Source organism: Sitophilus oryzae, unplaced genomic scaffold (assembly GCF_002938485.1).
Source record: "Sitophilus oryzae breed Bouriz unplaced genomic scaffold, Soryzae_2.0 scaffold_170_pilon_pilon, whole genome shotgun sequence".
Taxonomy (NCBI): Eukaryota; Metazoa; Arthropoda; class Insecta; order Coleoptera; family Curculionidae; genus Sitophilus; species Sitophilus oryzae.
Window position 1 is genome coordinate 587,626 of NW_022146402.1, and position 21,014 is coordinate 608,639.

Sequence of the window (21,014 nt, forward strand, 5' to 3'; positions counted from 1 at the left end):
ATGTAATATCATTAACTTGCGAAAGTTTTAAATAAGTAGGTACTCATTGATTCCTCATCAAAAAAATGTGAAAAAAGTTTCTATAAACATGGGTATGGAAAAATACAGAATGCATAGTTTTAGAGTTACAGGATGTTAAAACTTTTTAAAAATAGGTTTTTGGTAATTATCTTAAATACCATTATTTTTTTATTTGAAATTGCTGTATATATGTTGGACTAATAGTAATAATATTTAATAATAAATTAGGTAAAATATGTAATTTATTAATTTTGTTATTATTTTAATTTTATTAATTGTAATTAATAAAATTGCTTTTATCTCATCAAGGAGGTCGAATTGGACAAAATATCAAGAGATAACTTTTAATTGGCATTAAACTTAAAATTACACAAATTTTATATCAAAAGAAAAAAGTCAGTAGCGCACATGTTTTTTTCTTGAAAAATATTCCAGTGATAACCTATATGCCCTGATGAATTTATTGGCACTTTTTTAGCATTAAAATATGTAAACAAAAACACTTATAGGAACTTTTACCCTAAAAATGTCATTCAAATCACTAAAAGTACTTGGAAGAAAATTATAATTACTTAATCGAAAGATCATTAAAACTTTAACACCCTCTGTAGCTACGAAACAAAGCAGAATCGGACTTATGTTTATATAAAAAAAAGTCTAATTTTTACGTGAGGAATCTCCCCGTGAAAGATGGCACATGTTTTTTGAAACACCCTGTATAGAGGGTTCAGTCTCCTATTTTAGTTATTAAACTTTTTGAGAAAGATAAGACTGGAGAATATAAGCTAAAAATCACAGAAGAGCACAATAAACCCGAGAAGGTAGCCGCCTGAAAAATATAATACTTTTAATGCAAAAATAAAATAATTGTTAAACAAAGTACAAAAAACAAAAATAAGGCCTAGCCCCTACTTGTATGCTATAATCTGCATTAAGTTTATCACTGAAGGGAACAGCCATTCGACGACCGGTTTCGGAGATTTATCTCCATCGTCAGGCCGACTGACAGATAAATGAAACAAGTTTAGATTGGAAAGTGCCCATAAGGACAATGTAAACACTATTTGGCGCTATACTTGCAACGGTCACGACCCAAAGCTTTTGAAAATTTCGGAGCGGTTTGGCTTTTTCCGGAATTATATCGCTAAATATTAGCTTTTTTCGTTTTCCTGTTATTACCGATTCTGAACCGTCCTAGAATTGTGATGCGTCTGCGCAGAAGGAAATATGAAGACATTATTTCATTTGCGCATGCGCTGGAGAGTTCTAGGACGATTCAGAATCGATAATAACAGAAAAACAAACAGGCCTATTATTTATTCAAATTTATTATTAGTTTCTTTTAATTTTATAAATAAAATACAGTGTGTTACATACAAGAAACTTTATTTTATATAAAGACATGTATGAAATATCTATGAAACATTGGAAACCGACGTTATGCCCCTAGGTTATGCCATGGTTTTTGCAGTTCACAGTTCACAGCACAGCCTTTTAAGTTTTTAATGTCACATTTTCACAATTATCACGGATTTGAGTAAATAAAACTTAAATTAATAATAAAATGGACGCTTTAAACACTTTACGGATTTTTTTCAATGAGAGCGGTTTAGATTTTGGAATATTTTATAATTTTTAAAGATTCTGACTTTGACAAGAGAAAATTATTTCTGTTTTTGTTTACAATTGTTCTTAGGTTAGGCAACCTAAATAGCAACCGTTATAGCAGCGCCAGATCGCGTACAATGATCGCGACCCAAAATTTTGACCGGCATTCCAATCTACGCAAAATAAAGGCAAACGCAAAATAATTCTTTTCTATTTCAGGTACAGGTATTGATTAACTAAAATAAAAACACACTAATATCTTGTCATAGATGTTTTATTAAAAACATAACATTAGTTGGCTTAAATTACATCACATCACATATATATCAACATTTTCCTACAAAAAATTGTAGTACTAGCAAACAGAACACGACTAGCCTCTAAAAAAATAAATTTGTCAACAGTCAATAAATATAAAATATACTTTACGGTCCTAACGCGTGCTCCATCATCTGTATACATAAAGACTCTAAACTACTCTCGATGTCCAGATTGTTTTTGACAGACTGACAGTTCGACTTCAGCCTACTCGAGTTCGTACCGCATTTATCGTTAGGACAGGGTTCGCGTGAACTCGCGGGGTTTATGTGCAACAGTTGGCTTTTTAACGTGACACTATCCACGGAATGTCTATGGCCTAAATAACTCGAACTGCTCTGCATGTTCGGGTACGAAGAACTTTTTTGGGTACCTGACGACGGATCGACCGACGCTTCAAATATATAGGATTTCGGATTTTTCGTCTGTTTATTCCTGAAACAGAAAAAAAACAAATTAGATAATTATTTCAAACCGTAGACTTGTAGCGATTATAGCGTAAAGCACCATCTATACTCTGGTTTACGACTCAGGGCAGATTTCGACAGACGATGACAGAAAAAAGCCAGATGACGTCCTATACCAATATATATATATTGTTACGGATTCCGTGGGTCCACTAATTTAAACTCACGATAAAATACTTAACGAATTTATTTTCTCACTTTATACACAATTACTAACTTATAACACACAACAACTAACTATTTATAAGATTCCTTCACCAAATTGTCCGATTTTCAATTTCCACGCGGTATATTCAAATTTCAAAAACTGTCTCAGTTGTCGATGGCTCCGGCTTATATACTCTATTGACTGCTTGTCGAAATTTCCCCAATTCTCGGAAAGCGTACTTCTTCATACCAGACAATTCTATTGTCTGATTCCCTTACTTCTCGGCTTGACTAAAAGATGGCGCCTGAAAAAGTCTTTTAATTTCTGGCGGATACGTTGCGGTTGTGCAGGCAACCAGTAATACATTTTTAATTTCTGGCGGATGCGCCATTTTCTTGACATTGCCCCCTTCTCAAATTTGATCGTCCCGATCAAGGTTTCCTGTCTGGTATCTCTTCAATCGATCCAGATGAACTACTTTCATCTTACTTCTAGGGCTGCGTTGAATCCGGTACACAACATCATTTATCCTCTTGATGACTGTATAAGGACCTTCCCATGCTGGAGTTAACTTTGGGGACCTCCCTTTCTTGCGCTGTGGGTTATATAACCATACCATATCGTCCTGTTGAAATCCCGTAGAATTGGCTCTGAGGTCGTAACGAGCTTTCATCCGGTCACTGGCTAGCGTAATCTTACTTCTTACGGCCTTATGAATTTCCATTAACCTTTCCTTCAGTTCATCCGCGTAGTCCTCTACATTTGTGGTGCCGTCGTCTGGTGATCCGAACACCAAGTCACAAGGCAACCGTAATTCTCGACCAAATAAAATCTTCGATGGTGAAAGTCCGGTGGTGTTGTGAACTGCACTTCTATACGCCATTAGGAACAGCGGTATGTGTTGATCCCAATCTCTTTGATGTTCGGCCACCATTTTCGAGAGGTGTTCTTCAATGGTCTTATTGAATCTTTCGACCATCCCATCAGACTGCGGATGTAAAGCTGTTGTCCTAGTCTTGTGAATACCAAGCAGATCACACATCTTCTGGAACAGTCTTGACTCGAAGTTCCTTCCTTGGTCAGTGTGAAGCTCTAAGGGAATTCCAAATCTACTGAAGACATTATTGACCAATACTTCAGCTACAGTCGATGCTTCTTGGTTTGGAATGGCAAAAACTTCTGGCCATTTACTGAAATAATCCATCGCTACTAAAACGTACTTGTTGCCCTTGTGCGTTTCAGGGAATGGGCCTGCAATGTCAACAGCGATTCTTTCGAATGGCAGTCCAACGTTATATTGTTTCATTTTTCCCCTAGAGCGAGTGCTTGGTCCTTGGCTGGCTGCACAAGTTTTACATTGTCGACACCATTTCTTGACATCTTCGCAATAATCCACCCAGTAAAAACGATCTCTCAGCTTGCTCAAGGTCTTGTTTACCCCAAGATGGGCTCCAGTTTTACCACCGTGAATTTCTTCCAATACCTGGGTAACTTTCTTCCTTGGTACCAGTAACTGAGTTGTTACTGTCCTGCCATCCGCACTTTCCCACATGCGCTTTAACAATCCATTCTCAATAACCAGTGAATTCCACTGAGCCCAGAGAGCTTTGAAAACTAGCCCTCTGTCCGCAATATCCTGCCACGGTGGTCTCTCGCCGTTACCTTCCTTGAGCCCTAGTATTGCTCCGATGTCTGGATCTTCCATTTGGTCTTTCCTCAACTGTGCCGTCGTCCACTGTTCATCAGCTCCAAGCTTAAAACTCCTTATCATGACAGTGCCTTCACGTTGTTCCGTTTTACAGCAGTGCTTACAATCGGTTTGACAGGGTCTTCTGGATAAACCGTCTGCGTTACCATGCATCTTCCCAGCACGATGTTGGATGGTAAAGTGATACTGCTGGAGCTTCTCGAGCCATCGTGCTATTTGGCCTTCAGGTTGTTTCATCTCCATAAGCCATTTGAGAGCCGCATGATCTGTCCTAATTAAAAATTCTTGGCCATACAGGTATTTATGAAATGATCAACTGCCTTCACAATTGCTAGCAGCTCCTTCCGGGTAACGCAGTAATTCCTTTCTGGTTTGGATAGAACTCGACTGTAATATTCTATCACTCGTTCTTCGCCATCTTGCACTTGTGATAGCACTGCACCTATGCCGATATTGCTGGCGTCGGTATCCAGGATATACCTCCCTTGTTGTTGCGGGTAGGCTAGAATAGGACTTGAACATAAAGCCGCCTTAAGTCTTCCAAAGGCTACATCACAATCGGTGTTCCATTCGTAGCCGACTTCATCACCTGTAAGTCTATGTAAGGGTGCAGCTATATTGGCAAATCCCTTGACAAATCTTCTGTAATAGGTGCATAAACCCAGAAAACTTCTAAGTTCATGTTGTCGCGAGGTTTAGGCCAATCCTTGATTGCAGCGATTTTCTTCTGGTCGAGTGTAAATTCCGTCTGCTGAGACTACATGGCCCAAAATTCCACTTGTCGCTGGAATAAGCTACACTTCTTCGGGTTCAAGTACAGGTGAGCATTCCGTATGCGGCCGAAGACTTCTTCTAGATTTCGCAAATGCTCCTCAAAAGTTCTTCCCATAACCAATACATCGTCGAGGTAAACCAAGCACGTTTTCCAAGTTAATCCTCTTAACACCACCTCCATGAGACGTTCGAAAGTGGCTGGAGCATTGCATAATCCAAACGGCATGACCTTGAATTGGTATAGTCCGTTTCCTGTAGAAAAAGCCGTCTTTTCTTTGTCTTCCTCGTCCAGACCAACTTGCCAGTATCCACTCTTTAAGTCGAGAGTGGAGAACCAGCACGAACCTGCCAGTGTGGTTAACGTGTCGTCTATACGTGGCAGTGGGTAGCTGTCCTTCTTAGTGACGTCATTGAGCTTCCGATAGTCCACGCAGAATCGTGTACTACCATCTTTCTTCGTCACCAAAACAACAGGAGATGACCATGGACTCGATGATTCTTCGATAACTCCATCTTCTAGCATCTTATCTACCATTGTCTCCATTTCTTGTTGTTTGGAAAGGGGCACCCTTCTAGGACGTTGTCGAATCGGCTGAGCATGACCAGTATTAATCCGGTGCTTCACAAAATCCGTTCTTCCACTGTTATTTTTCTCAAAAATACTGCCATGCTTTCGCAGGAACTGCTTAGCCTTCTGTTTCTCCTCAGATGTTAGGTGATCCCATGGCTGTTCTAGATGTTTTAGTGTTTCTTTGGATGCCATTTGTGTAACAGCTGACGACACTTCATCACATCGGGTGACACTTCTTACAGGTTCGCAGATGGCTATCTTGTCACCTTTTTGAATCTTGACACAATTCGGGAAAACATTCGCAATTCTGATCGGTATATTCTTGTCGGTGTTCACCAATGACTTTCCTACTAAGTACCTATCTTGTTTCTTGTCGCCACTTTTTACCAGTCCAACACAGCACCCAGCGATTTTCTCCACTTTACCGAATACGATCTTCTCGGTATTACCAGGTATCACCACAGTTTCCGCTGATCTTACATCCATTCTGCCTGGTCCCTCGTCTGGAGATAACATGAACTCTTCATATCCAATATTTAAGATATTTCTCTGGTGATCGAACGAAAATCCATGTTGACGAATCATATCCATGCCCAAGATGAAGTCATCTTCAATATCTGCCACTAAGACGCTATGCTGAAACTTCAAATTTCCTAACTTCAGTTCGACGATAGCCTTTCCCCGTGCAACGGCCATTTCCCCCGTAACTGTACGTAAACACACTCTTCTTCCCAGAGACATCAGCTTCAATCCTTGCACTGAGTTAGCCCGCACCAACGATACCATAGCGCCAGTATCCACAGTCATTCGAATTCCCTTTCCATTGACTTTCCCGTCGATCACCAAGCTGTCAGCGGTTGTTCCTAGACTCCTAATGGAAAAAATCCTGGGGGCTCTGTTCTCCCCAGTCAATACTCGCCCCTTAGTATTGACTGATTTTAGTTTTCCTGGTGCCTACGTTCTCTGGATGCTGAACGGGATCGCATGAACGCGGCAATCCCGTTTGATGTGGCCATTCCTGCCACATCTATAGCACCTTATGTCCTGTGATCTTCTATAGCTCTCTGTCTGGGTGTTGTTGCTACTCTTGTTCACTAGTAACTCACATAGTTTACTAAACATCTCCTCCAAACTGTGAGAACTTCCGGGCTGTTCCTCAACCGTTACCGATCTTATCTTCGGTCTAGGGATGGCGCTAAATGCAGCTTCGATTTCCAGCGCCCTGACCAGTGCTTCGCTGCTGGTAGAAAATCGGGATATTTGCAGCGCCCTCTGCAATTCGTTGTCCCTCAGTCCGCTGATAAAGCACTGAGCAGCCAGTTCTTCCCTAAATCCTTCCGGTGCTTCTGGATACGCTAGGTGTACCAGGCGACGTAAGTCTGCTTCGAATTCCTGAAGACTCTCTCCGGACCTCTGCAGGCGTGTCTTGATCTGTGTGTGGTAAAGTTGGCGTCGATGTTGGTCGCCATATCTTCTGTCCAGTGCAGCGACCAAAGTTTGGTATTCCTGCTGTTGGGCTGCAGGAATAGTTTGAAGGAGTTCCAGGGCAGGGCCACGCAGCGCGATGACAAGTACCGTTGCTTTCTCCTGGTCAGTCCATCCATTGGCAGCAGCCGCTGCTTCAAACTGGCGGTGGTACATCGTCCAGGTGGTTTGCCCATCGTAGGTCGGGGCCTTGAGGTTCGCAGTTCCATGAACGCCAGGTGTCCTTACTTGTACCTTGGTCTTCTGTAGGTCCATCTCTAATTTTTCCATTTTTTTGCTGAAGGCGTTCCTCCAGATCTTCTACGGCTTCTTGGAAGTGATTCTGCTGTTCCTGGCAACGCATTTCCAACATTGCTTGTTGCTTTTTTTCCATGTCTCCGAAGCTTTTCTGAAGTCGAATTTCCTGATTTTCTAAGATTTTCTGAAGCCGGTCCTGTTCTTCTTGCTTTTCTCTCTGACGTCGCTCCTCCAAACGAATTTCCAAATTACCCAATATTTTCTCAAGCCGGTCCTGTTCTTCTTCTTTGTCTTGTTGTCGTTGAATTTTCAAATCTTGGAAAATTTTTTCAAGCCAGTCCTGTTCTTCCTGTTTATCTTGTTGTTGTTGGAATTTCAAATCTCCGAAAATCTTCTCAAGCCGGTCCTGTTCTTCTTGTTTTTCTTTTGTCGTTGTAATTTTCCTCTTCTTTATCTTTTGCTTTCTCTTTTTCTAGTCGGGCTCGCTCTTCTTCTCGTTCTTTACGGAGTCTTTCTTGTTCTTCTGCCTTCTCTCTTCTCATATTCTCCATAAAATCGCCCAATAATTTGCTTACTTCCTCCATTTTCTTCGCTTGTTCCCTTGTACCAACCATAAAAATACTCTAATTCGGTCTAAAATCTTCCAATCCACTTAATTTCTGCTTAAAATCCTCTTGAATCGCACTTCCGACACCAATTGTTACGGATTCCGTGGGTCCACTAATTTAAACTCACGATAAAATACTTAACGAATTTATTTTCTCACTTTATACACAATTACTAACTTATAACACACAACAACTAACTATTTATAAGATTCCTTCACCAAATTGTCCGATTTTCAATTTCCACGCGGTATATTCAAATTTCAAAAACTGTCTCAGTTGTCGATGGCTCCGGCTTATATACTCTATTGACTGCTTCTCGAAATTTCCCCAATTCTCGGAAAGCGTACTTCTTCATACCAGACAATTCTATTGTCTGATTCCCTTACTTCTCGACTTGACTAAAAGATGGCGCCTGAAAAAGTCTTTTAATTTCTGGCGGATACGTTGCGGTTGTGCAGGCAACCAGTAATACATTTTTAATTTCTGGCGGATGCGCCATTTTTCTTGACAATATTTTACTAAAAAAAGTTTCTAATATTTTTTAAGTTAACTATGGATTGGTTTAATTATAAATCCGTCATGCGTCGTCTCTTTGTTGTTTTTAACCAGTTTTATTGGTTTATTTCAAAAATGACAAATCATATTTCAATTTTATTGGTTTGACGGAACGATGAACGACAAAAGGACGCCGATGCGTATGAACTCGCTTTTAGATTTTTGAGGCTTTTCAAAGTCTTGCCAAATTATAGGTTATAATTCTGTGTCAACTTATGTCAAATATCTGCGTTTTGGAAGATGATGCATTTTTATTCATGTTATTAGATGTGTTTTTTGTCTTTTCAAGTCAAGTGGAGGAAAAATCGAGGGAAAATTAGAACTGTAGACCCAGAGCACAGTTTATAGTTAATACTCGCTATCCAGGCAGAAAGTCTTAAGGTTGATTTTCATGCATCCGTTGTCCGACGATACGATGATACGATATTAATTTTATTGGTTGAATTTAAAGGCTTCGATTGGTTAACCATTTCTAGCCAATCGAATTCTTTAAATTCAACCAATAAAATTAATATCGTATCATCGTATACTCGGATAACGGATGCATGAAAATCAAGCTTTATACACCAATAAAGTTACCATCAATAAAGTTTGTATACCATCTTGTCGTAGACCATCTCGTATATTATGCAACATTGTGCAGGATTGTACTAAACATATACTACAGGCTACAGGAGTAGCTGTAAAATATCGACATCACACGATAGGTAAATAATGGATTTTAGTACTGCAGAAAAATAATGTCAAAAGGTACTGGTTTAAAAAAATTAAGATTAAAGTTAATTAATCAACCTTTAAGGTATAAAATTTGGTAAGTGTTATTATTAATAAAATAGTTTTTTTTATGTTGTTCTATTTATTCCTGTGGAATATTACAAATTTGTATTTATACAAAAGTTATATTAATAAATATGATAATAAATGCGGGAAGTTTCTTGAAACTTGAAAGTAAGAAAAAGTTATTTTTTATATTTTTTGGTATGTGGTGTTTTGTAGTAACACATATACCGGTTTTTTTTAAATAATATAACTCGATTACATTTTTTCAGTTTTATACAGTTTTTTTTCACAATATTTTGAAGTAATCATAAGTCAAATTTTAAATATATTAATTTCCTGCTATGCGTTCCAGTTGTACCAACTTATTTCTTTGTAAAATAAAATAAACTAGTTTGAAATTAAAATGGCAGACACATCTATCACTGTCAAGGATCTTGTCGTTGGACAGACTATATTGGTTTGGTTAAGCAGATACGTAATTGTCTATTGCAGTTAGGCAGATACATATGAACTCGACTTAAGATTTTTGAAACTTGTTAAACTCTTGTCAAATTAATATTTATTATTTGTGTCAAATTATGTCAAATAACCAGCGTTCTAGAAAATGATAAAGATTTTCTATAGGCTTGGTGCATTCTCCGCCGATGCTGCCACTATCGGAGAATATCGTAAACAACTGGTATATCCAAATAGAGATATTATTGAGACAATATTATGACTATCAATTTGAAATTTGATCGTCTAATGTTTTTCGTGTTTTGTCCTGGCCGGTTAAAAGATGCCCAAATCGTATTTTTTATCATATCTCATTTTTTTCAAATGGGTGGCTCATTAGCATATTCGGAAAAAGCATATTTTTACGAAGAGTTTGATACTACACACTTGGTATTTCGAGGCAAATTTTCGTTATGAACCGCATGTTACAATTTCAAATAAACCATATCGTCGGTGAAACGTGATAAACTGCTAACTCCATTATTCCTAATTTTACAGGAGATCAAAAAAACGGTACAAAAAAATATGTACCGTAGTTTGGGGCGAAATTGATAACCGGGGGCGAAATTGATAATTACATGGTTTAGTCACATTTTTAAATTTAGCGCCAAATTTATGCAACTAGAAGCAGTGGTGTGCATCAAAATTAATTAACTAAAATTAAAATTTTAACCGCGTTTTTTGCAAAAAATAGATAAAAAATGGCACACCCGACTGCATACGTCTTGTCATCAAAGCTTTACTAAACAAGACTGATGCACACCACTGCTTCTAGTTGCATAAATTTGGCGCTAAATTTAAAAATGTGACTAAACCATGTAATTATCAATTTCGCCCCCGGTTATCAATTTCGCCCCAAACTACGGTACACATGTAGGAAGTATTTTGATGCGTTAATATGATAGGGAGATAAGAATTTTATTTGCCGGGGAACAATAAAACTCAATATATCGTGTTACGTCATTTTTTTCAGGCACAATAGGGAGATAGCAGATATTCGTCTTGCAGAAATAAGAAATAAAAATATACTTCTGGAGATAGCAACTTTTGTTTGAAATTTTGAAAATGGAAATGAATATTACCCAAACAGATTTAGAAATAATCAATTAAATTTAAAAAATATGATATTCATAACCATATATTTATAATATCGTCGGTCTAGAAGCAAAACAAACATAGTCCAAAAACGAAAAAATTTTTAATAAAAATTTTAAATTTTTTTGCTTTTTTAAAGAACTGAAGTAGCAGAATTTTGGACTTAATGAATATGAAAATAATTTAAAAATTAAACTTATAATTCTTAGAAGATATGGTAGAATCCTTCCATGCTTATCCTAATTTTTATACAACGGTAGTAGACCGAGCTTGGAAGACCAGTGCGTGATTTTATTAAATTTTTATTACTTTTCTCCTTATTTTTTTAATTTTTATAAAAATTTTGGATCATTTACGTGAAAAAACGCCGAAAAAAAATAAAACTGATTAGGTATTATGGAAATTCTTGTACAAGTAAGTAATGTTCTTCTTCTTTCAGTGCCTATCCTCTATGGATGTTGGCAATCATGTTGGCCCACATAATCCTATTGACAGCCGCCCTGAATAGATGTACGGTCGTCATTCCCGTCCACTGTCTAATATTTTTCAGCCATGAGGTTCGTCGGTGTCCCTCACCTCTTCTACTATCTATTTTGCCCTGCAGTAATGTTATTTAAACTATTTATAGCACGCCGATGAATTGCTCGTATATAGAGAATTTCGTTTTTCCCCTTACCCTTTACGGATACCCCGTATTTACAGAACGGATCGACGCAGGGTCGGACTGGCCATATTATATAGATAACTATTAGGGGGGGGGGGTCCAGCCCCCTAATAGTTAGCGGGCCCCCTTTATAGTTCATTATTTATTCTTAACAATATTTGCTTTTGCATTGCATTATGGAATTTGCATTGCATTGGTTTACATTGCATTAGAGTAGTTCTCTGAGTTCTATACAGGGTGAGTCTTAAATAAGTGCAAATATGTTCAAATCTCGATAAAAGAAACATATTTTCTCTTTACCTTTTTTTTCAAATAAATCCAAAACAACCGAGTTATTTCACTTTTAAAATTTCCAATTTTTTGCTATAATTTTGAGAATCATATATTGGATTTTCTTTCTTGTAAATTTAATCTACTACCTATGTTACCATATTACAAACAAGGTATGTTTTTAAACTAAAAATTAAAAAAAAAATCCAATTTTTTTTAAAAAATTCCAAATTAAAAAAAATAATTCGCGCAAAAAACCTCATAATCGTGTTTCTTGGGTCGAAATATACCACCCTAAAAATATTTGCACTTATTTAAGACTCACCCTGTATATAATAGGGAAAAATTGACCAAAATGTAAGGCGAAAAAATACGCAAAAAAACACACGGACCCCTCCTTACATTGCCACCCGGGTCCCTTTGGCCTAGTGCGACCCTGGATCGACGTCCTGTACTAAAAAAACATACGACTAAGAATCTGTGTGTTTGCTTTAGCGTGATCGTAACGGAAATTACGGAGATAGCAGCATTTCGGTGGCTATTTCAGATCACTAGGAGTTAGCAGATATTATTGAGTTAAAATAAAAAAACTTCTTTAATGGGAAAAAATGTGTTTGCTTTCCCTACTTAAAGAGTATTTTTTTTCTCTTTCTAATGGTATAAAAAAACTTATTAACGTAAAAAATGGAGTTAGCAGGATATCACGTTTCACTGACGATATGCAAAAATGTCAAAAGTGACATATCATATGTCATTCTATTCAGAATGTCATTTTCTGTCAAATAAAGTAAAAATATACCGAGGGTGCCATTTAAAAATCAAAAGTTGTTGTCATTTCCGGTGAAACAGGAAGTGACCGAAAACAACTGAATACGTCAATCTATCCTAATTTATGTTAAATCCGAGTTTATGTTATTCTAACATACCAAATCTCGTTTTTTTATCTGAAAAAAAAAGTTATAGGGGTGAGCCACTTTTGAGACGCACCCGGTATATTCTTATATGATGAAATACAAAATGTCAACCTACCTTATACTCTTTCGACAACAATTTCCTTGGGGGTAAATTGGTAAGTTAGAACCGACTGCCAGTTGTTCCCGCCACATCGACAACTTCTTTTTATGGTCGTAGGTAAATCCATCCATATCTTCAGCCTTTTCGCACATTGAATTGAACAAAACTAGATTTTCGTCCGATGGATTGCGCATCGTCAACAATTGCGCACAAACTGTAACAAATTTTATGATTGGCAATGAGCTATGGCCTTAGATCTTATAAACTTCGGCTATGGCAATTATTGATAAGAATATGAACAAACAATAGCAATATTATAAAATTAAAAAATGACTATTACAGTAAACCACCTCATTTATATGGTTTACCGAAAATAAACAAACAGGGTATACCTTTTAGACCTATAGTCAATAATATAAATTCTCCATGCCATCCGTTAGCAAAATTTTTACTAGACATATTAAATCCGACTACAAATAACACCGATTCATACATTAAAAACACACCACACTTTATAGAAAAAAAAATCAAAATTTAATATAACACCTAACAGTTTAATGGTTAGTTTTGACGTTGTTAGTCTTTTCACTAATGTGCCGGTAGATAAATCGCTTAAAATAGTTATGGATAGATTAGAACAAGATACACATTTAATAGATAGAACAAAATTAAACATAGATAGTATTTTGGAATTGTTGACACTTTGTGTTAAAACTACTTATTTTCAATTAAATAATGAATTTTTTCAACAAGATTTCGGTATGGCAATGGGATAACCTCTCTCTCCTTTGTTAAGTAATATTTTTATGGAATATTTTGAAAATAATACGATAAATAATTTTTCAAAAAAGTCTGTAATATGGCTGCGTTATGTTGATGATGTTTTTGCAATATGGCAACATAACGTTTCTGAAATAGACATTTTTTTGGATTATATAAATTCTCGCAAACCTACTACCATTAAATTTACTTTAGAAGTAGAGAGACGTAATCGTTTGCCATTTCTTGATGTTTTAGTGTCAAAGTTTTAAAATAAACTAATTTTAGATGTTTACAGAAAACCCACAAACACAGATAGATACTTAAAATTCACATCTAATCACGCCTAAATTATAATGAAAGAAGCGATAGCCTCTGAAAGAAAAATAAAAGAGGTTTTTTTAATCCAATTTAATAAAAATAAATGTACTTCTCATGCATCTGTAGATGTTAGTAATGTATGGCAATCCCTTCTTTGACTTTGACAGAACATAACATAAATAAACATAACATACGTAAAATTTAAAAATAATCATACAGAAAGTTTGGGGCTTTTTGGTTTTACCTTATTAAGTAATTGTTTATCATATAGTAATTGTTAATTTTGAAGTTTAACTCGATATAATGTCATTTTAACAGAACGTCAACGGTTTCTTGTAGACGTATCTGTTTTAAAAAAGTAAAGTGTTCTCGAATAGTTGAATTTAAATATTTTAAATAGTTTTTTTCTTTATTCTTTGTATTTTTTTTTGCTTCCGACGACGGAAAGAGATAAATTTTCCGAAACGTTAAGCATTTTTTTCTTTGTCAGGCAAATTTGTATAACTGTAAACATAACTTCTGGCAAGTAGTTTCCGTTTGGGTTTAACGCAGAAGTGTTTTGGTTTTGAAAACAAAAAATAACTATTTTATTTTGTAGATTTTCTTGCAGTGCAGTGGTGAAATACCCATAAAAGATTTTTTTTGGAGAGATGAATCGGCCACATAGGTATAAACATTTTTTATTATGAAATTAATTTCGTTTTATTATTCTTAAAAGCTTACCTTTCCCCATAACTCTGACAAATTGAGAATACAAATCTTCTCCCATAGAAATCTGCAAAGGCGTATACAAAATAGATTTCAGTTCTTTTAAAGCTTTATTCAAATCCCCTCCGTGCAAAACCGCCATTTCCAAGTCTTCGAGCGCCCTCATTCGTCCCCTTAGTTTCTCCAAACTTATCAGTAACTTGTGTCTAGCACCTTTAGTCACGCCCACTCCTATCAAATAGTCCTCCGTGAGATTCAGCATTTGACCTGCCGTTAAATTGTTAAATATCCAACTGTATTTGTGCAACCGAAGCGACTTCAACCACGACAGGATAGATTTCATAATGGGCAAATTGTTCTTGATTATGATCTCTTGAAGTTTCGTCTCCGAACTGCTCGTGTGAATTTGGGGTATTTGTAAAGTGTTTTTCTCGCACGATAACGAGTAACTTCTTGGTTTCGATAACCTGTTGACCAGATTCTCTTGAGACGACCAGTTCTCTATATCACATACGTACGTCGATTCGGGTATCAAACTGTTCGATCGTTTTTTGTTGTTGTTTATTAAATCTGGATTGTCGCTTCCGCTATCGCTGATTATCTCGCTGACTGGCGAATGTACAAAATTCTCGGGACTCACCTAGAACAAGATGTCGTTTATTGCATTTGAAATACAGGGTGTCCCAATATTCCGTAGACAGAACTACTGCGTATTTTTCGAATCAAAATAAGTTCTTTGGACACAATTTTCCTCTTTACAAAAGTGCTTCGTTTGTGCGCTAGAGGGCGTCAAACTTTAAAAAATAAACCAGATAACCGTTATTTCGATTTCCATGAGATTTTCGGTGTCTATGTTCTCCTAAATGCTCTAACATTTGACTTTCACAAAAACCAAGAAAAAGTGCAGGAAAGGTGGAAACAACCCCCACCCCTACATAAATTTTAGTATAAATATTTTCCAAAGCCACCGACGGCCGATTTTCTTTTAGTAAAAAGGTCCCTCTAGTATTTACTACATTTTTTGTCTGTTGTAAAAAAAAACGCCACCGTGCATACTTTTTGAGAATAAAAATTATTTTTTCAAAGGGGACTTCCAAAAAATGTTTTTTGTCACATCAAGCTATGGAGGCGCATAAAATCTATTATGCTCTAATAATCTAGTTAACAAAAATATGGAATTTTATGTTAGTATCACAAATTATATTGAAAATATTTATCGGAAAATATTTATACTAAAATTGATGTAGAGGTGGGGGTAGTTTTCACCCTTCCCGTACTTTTTCTTAAATTTTGTGAATACCAAATGTGAAAGTACTTAGCAAAACATAGACACCCAAAATCTCATTCAAATCGGAATAACGGTTCCTAAAATATCTGAAAAAATGGGTTTATTTTTTTAAAGTTTGATGGCCCTCTAGCGAACAAACGAAACACTTTTGTACAGAGGTAAATTGCATATACATCTAAATTATATACAGATTATCACCTATCCCTGCAATGTGTTGGAGTTAAAACCGAGTTAGAGACAACCAGGCCCTGCGCACTCTCCGCGAAACGTCAAACCACGAAATTAGTACGACTTCAAGACACCGTGCGCTAGTGTCGCCTGGCGGGAGAAAGCAACAGCCAATGAAAATTTTTCTGTTTTATGATTGGTACCTGGTCAAAAGAAGGGCGACCGGCTGAATTTTAAAAATGTTCAGTCTATCACCGTCGTCCTTTGGGCTTGTTCGTGGTTTGATCTAAATTTTTGTAATTGTTACGAAGTGTTATTGTGTTGACTTTTTAAAAATGGTGTTATATTGCTGTGTGTTGGGCTGTAAATCCTCTCTAGTAGATCATCCATTTTGCATAGTATGCCAATGGATAAAGAGGTAAGTGTATTTATGTTTTTGACCCGTTTAAAAATTCGTATATGTAGTATTTTTTTAGGGTTATGCAAGTCCAGGAGATCCTCTAAAAAAACTTGCATTTGAAGTATTTTAAAAAAATAAAGTAAAACATAAAAGCCTTAAATAAAATTAAACAAGTCCCTTTATAAAGTTTAATGTTTTTATTGATTGCTTTTGCTGATAAATATTGTTTATATTATAATGTAAAATGTCTGTATAATGTGTATGTCAGGTACTAATCTATATAACGAATTATTTTTATTCAAATGTTGAATGGACAATATTATAGTATTATTTGATGATTTTTAATATAATTTTTGTGTTTCATATTGGTTTTTGTATTATTGTTCCGTATCCGTCTTATTAGAAATATTATATATACATATTGTTTTTTTTCTAAACGTAAAAGAATTAATACTGTTTTTTTTTAGTTTTCTGTAGAATAAAAGTTATATCTTACAGAAAACTAACAAAAAAACAGTATTAATTCTTTCACGTTTGGTAAAAAAGCAATAATGCAATTCAATTTTAAATTCCCAGCACCTGGCGGGAAAAATGAAGATTTAGTACGTCTTCAACTCACTGAATGCTGTAAAACGCGTTCTCGATAAATGACGAGAGTTGCCAATCTAAATGTTTGTGGTCTGTGGAGACAACTAGATAACCGGTCCATGTATATTTCGCATAAGTTCGTCTGTTAGGCAGACAACAGACGAACAATTCCAAATATCGATTAGCCCTTACTCTGAGGATTAGCCAATAATTGTCAAACGGGAACGCAAACGAAAGCCGTAGGAAGTTGTACGAATGAACAGCTGGTGCTAGCGTCTAGTCTCATATTGGTCGGTAATTCAATCTATAATTCAAAATCCGGGCTTGCGCACTACGCTTGCGCAGGCCTAACTGAGCGATTTATGCCAAATTCCTTCAGAGGATTTATATACCCATTTCACCGGCTCGGTTTCAGAGAATGTAGTTTGGAGACACTATGTTTACTTTATAAATATACGGTAAATTGTGACCAATGAACTTATTTTGATTCCAAAAATATGCAGTAGTTCTATGTCCACGGAATATTGGGACACCCTGTATAATAATTCTATATATCGAATTAATTTTAGTTATATACCATACAATCGAAAAAAAAACGGTGTCAAAGACGGCTGGGAAATTACAATCGATAATAATTTTGGCGAGGTCAAGCCTTAGACGACTGCCAGTTGGTCCTAAGAAGATTGTAATTAATTTTTAAATGATATAGTTTAAAATACCGGAATAAATATTTTTTTAGAAATAGATTTGCGTGTCTGGAAACGTTCTATCCTTTTTTAATCTTTTCATAATTAATGTTATTTTTTGACTGAAGTTTTATGTCAATTTTTAGTAAATGACGTCTAGAGATTGACCTCGCCAAAATTATCATCGATTGTCTTTCTCCAGCCGTCCATAACGCCGTTTTTTTTTCGATCAAACGGTATTTAATAATGCCAATACAGTACTATACTTCTTTTTGTACGAGGAGGGTATCACCCAGTATTTCAAAGAAGCTCTATTCTAATAAATGGATCTGACGCAGAGTGCGAGCAAAAAAACGATGTTGTCAAGTTTAACTGTCAAAAAACAAAATTACTCGAAATTACCTAGAGATTTAAACTAGCTTCCCAAAGTCAACTAGTCAACTCGCATACCCAACAATGTTGCCGTTTGTTGTCCCTTAATTTCGCAGTTCTGCACGCGCATAAACGATAATCGATCGGGTGTTTCGCGTGCAATCTAAACAAAAAAAACTTACCACAGAGACTAAACAACGCAATCAAAACACGCCTACGGCGTATTTTGGCTGCTATTACCGACAACTGTAAATAAATAAAAAAAAATTAAAAACAGCAGTAAAAAAAATAAAAAGATATGGTTTGGGTTGGGACATGATCCTGGAACCTCTCGTTCTCGAAGCGACGCGCGACGGCCTTACCAATGGATCAACAGCTACCTTTGCAAAATTGGCTATAGCTAGGGGTTACTTTCCGCCATTCTTAAAACCGTTCATAAAATAAGTTGTCTGCAAACAGCAACATTGTTGGGTATACGAGTTGACTAGTGAGACATAGAAGCTTCTGAAATTTGATACTGTGCCGAAAAAAAAACGGCGTTCACTTGGCTTGGAAACGAACATCAATTACATTCCCCGTATATTTTTACATATAAAATGAGAGCGATTTTCATTTCATAGCCATCGCTGACGCCGTTTTTTTCGATCATAAAAAAAACCACATCCAAATGGAAAAATTTTAAATGTTGTATTAGACTTGGATTAAGGTAAACTAATAAAAATGCGTTTATCTCATCAAGAAGATGAAAACGACAAAATATCAAAAGAACTTTTAATTGGCATTAACAATCTACACATTTTTTCTAACAAGAGAAATAAAAGTTAGTGTCGCGCATTTATTTTCTTAAAAAAATATTCCAGTGATAATCCATATACACGTCCCTGATGAATACGTCAACACTTTTTTTAACATTAAAATATGTCGCACTTGTGGTAACTTTTACCCTCAAAATTTCATTTGCTTGGAAGAAAATTATAATAAATCGAAAAAATGAAGACTTACCAAACCATTGGCCATATAAATAAAGAGATATAACACTCCAAGAAAAGTAAACTAAGTATAAGAAAACTGCCAAAAAGGAATAAACAGTAGGTACTTAAGTATAGTACAAGTATAGTATGTCCCAACTCTGTCCAACAAAAGATGACAGTGACAGTCAGCGTCTGTAATTTTTTATTCAAAAGTAGAATATATATTTCTGATATTTCTTCGGATATTGTAATTTTCTCATTTCTTGTTGGACACACTTTATAAATATTTATATTGCAGATAAAGACAATGGCTTCTTAATAACAATAATTTAAATACTGAATAACTTACCTTATTTATAACTTGTTTCAAAAGGTGCTTGAAAGACCTCTTGTCGTCCTTATCAAAGGCAGGGTGAATATATACATAGGACATAATTTCCACGCACTCATTATAAATCTTCTTAAATGGTGGCGTTATAAATTCTGTCAAAATTCTTCTTATGGTATTCAAATATGTTTGTGCCGCTTCCCTATTTCCTGGTTTAAGCATTGGCAAATGATGTAACAATAAACACAAAGCCGTTTGAGGAGTTTCTGCTAAGAAACTATCAATTACAGCTGGATTATTAGCATTATTTTCCAATCTTTGAGTGTCGGCTGTATTAATTGTTGGCAGCAGTTGATTTAAAGCATTCTGTAGAAATTTTGCATTTGAAAAGGGCAATCCAACCATTAAGTAATAAAGTGCCACAGTTTTTTCGCAGCTGTCCCATTTTTGAAATTTCACCCGTAAGTCACTAAGATGTTGACAAAATTCCGAAAAATCCTTCGTTGTTTCGAACTCCATAATCTACAGTTAAAGAATATATAATTTAGTAAATAATTAGCACAAAAGAATTAATTTTTTGTTTACTGTGTTAATGTGTCAAATATATGTTTTTTAAATATAAAGTAATTCTTTAGAGGTACTACTGACCAAGTAAATTTAATATAACACTGCTTCTGAATGCTACTTTATAACTATTTTATAAAACTTTTCTATATTATTAAGAGTAAGATATTTATAAAACGCTTCTACATAACTTATTTAGGGACTAATGAAATAACTTTAAACATACCTTTTTTCAAGACAACAGTCTTATAGTTAAAGAACTTTCCAACGTGTTGCTTCTTTTTTAAATCAAATACCTTCCTTAAATATTTAGAACCTGTGTAAGTATCCTGTTAATGAGTTATTCCAAACATTACTGAAAATTTTAAACTATTGCTTGAATAAAGTATAATACTATAGTTTTTAATAATCAACAATAGCCCCATAAACGTTACTTACAGGTGTCGAATTCACGTATTTTTACTCCTTAGAATTATTTCCATAAAAAATACAATAAAAAGGTAAAATTCACCAAATTTTAATAATATAAAAAAAATAAATGTCAGCTGATATTTCTTAACCCACAAATAAACAGAAATGACAGGAGACAGGGGTATTGAATCAAATACCGTGGTAAATCTGTGGTGCAAATGTGCAAATAATTTTTGAAAATATACCACCACGTAAAATTGAACTTTAAAGACTGACCTACTGAACATAAAAATAAGCATTTTATACTTGTATGTTTGTAGAAATGAAATAATTTAGTGCATCTGGAGTCCAGAGAATCAAACAATAATTCTTTTTAATCGAACATTAAAAACAGATTCAGTCAGTTAGTGATTCTATGGATTCTGTAAAATTATCGACATTTATAAAATAGGTTTGAATAGAACCATAAAATTTTGGGTAATATTCGGAAGATGGCGCTGTATACGGTACTTTTAGTAAAAAATTGGTACAGGGTGTCTCAAATTAGAGCGCACTGCATTTTTAGTTGAAAATTTTAAAAATGTTACTTGGAAACACAAATGAATAAAATTATTTTTTAAAGTAAAATTATA

At 35.4% G+C, this 21,014-nt stretch overlaps 1 protein-coding gene across 2 annotated transcripts; it reads right to left on the reverse strand.

The window, feature by feature from the left end:
* Positions 1-1,885: 1,885 nt before the first annotated feature.
* On the reverse strand, positions 1,886-20,965 carry LOC115881234 (protein Smaug homolog 1). 2 transcript variants are annotated; one of them, XM_030898650.1, is made up of 6 exons: positions 20,410-20,965; positions 20,198-20,326; positions 19,429-19,929; positions 14,622-15,246; positions 12,834-13,032; positions 1,886-2,382 (listed from the first exon to the last, which is right to left on the reverse strand). In XM_030898650.1, the coding sequence occupies exons 3-6, from the start codon at positions 19,924-19,926 to the stop codon at positions 2,055-2,057; spliced, it is 1,650 nt and encodes a 549-aa protein (XP_030754510.1). In that variant the 5' UTR covers positions 19,927-19,929; positions 20,198-20,326; positions 20,410-20,965; the 3' UTR covers positions 1,886-2,054. The 2 variants fall into 2 exon arrangements, with proteins under 2 accessions (XP_030754510.1, XP_030754511.1); XM_030898651.1 differs by having other exon boundaries at positions 20,198-20,340.
* Between the last annotated feature and the right edge of the window lie 49 nt (positions 20,966-21,014).

Bases quoted from the DNA above. Each gene is read 5' to 3' on its own strand.
- LOC115881234 (XM_030898650.1), bottom strand. From the start codon at position 19,926: ATGGAGTTCGAAACAACGAAGGATTTTTCGGAATTTTGTCAACATCTT. The intron at 13,033-14,621 runs GTAAGCTTTTAA...AATTTGTTACAG, and splicing joins TGTCAGAGTTATGGGGAAAG to TTTGTGCGCAATTGTTGACG. The intron at 2,383-12,833 runs GTAGGTTGACAT...TTTCTGTTTCAG, and splicing joins TGTTGTCGAAAGAGTATAAG to GAATAAACAGACGAAAAATC.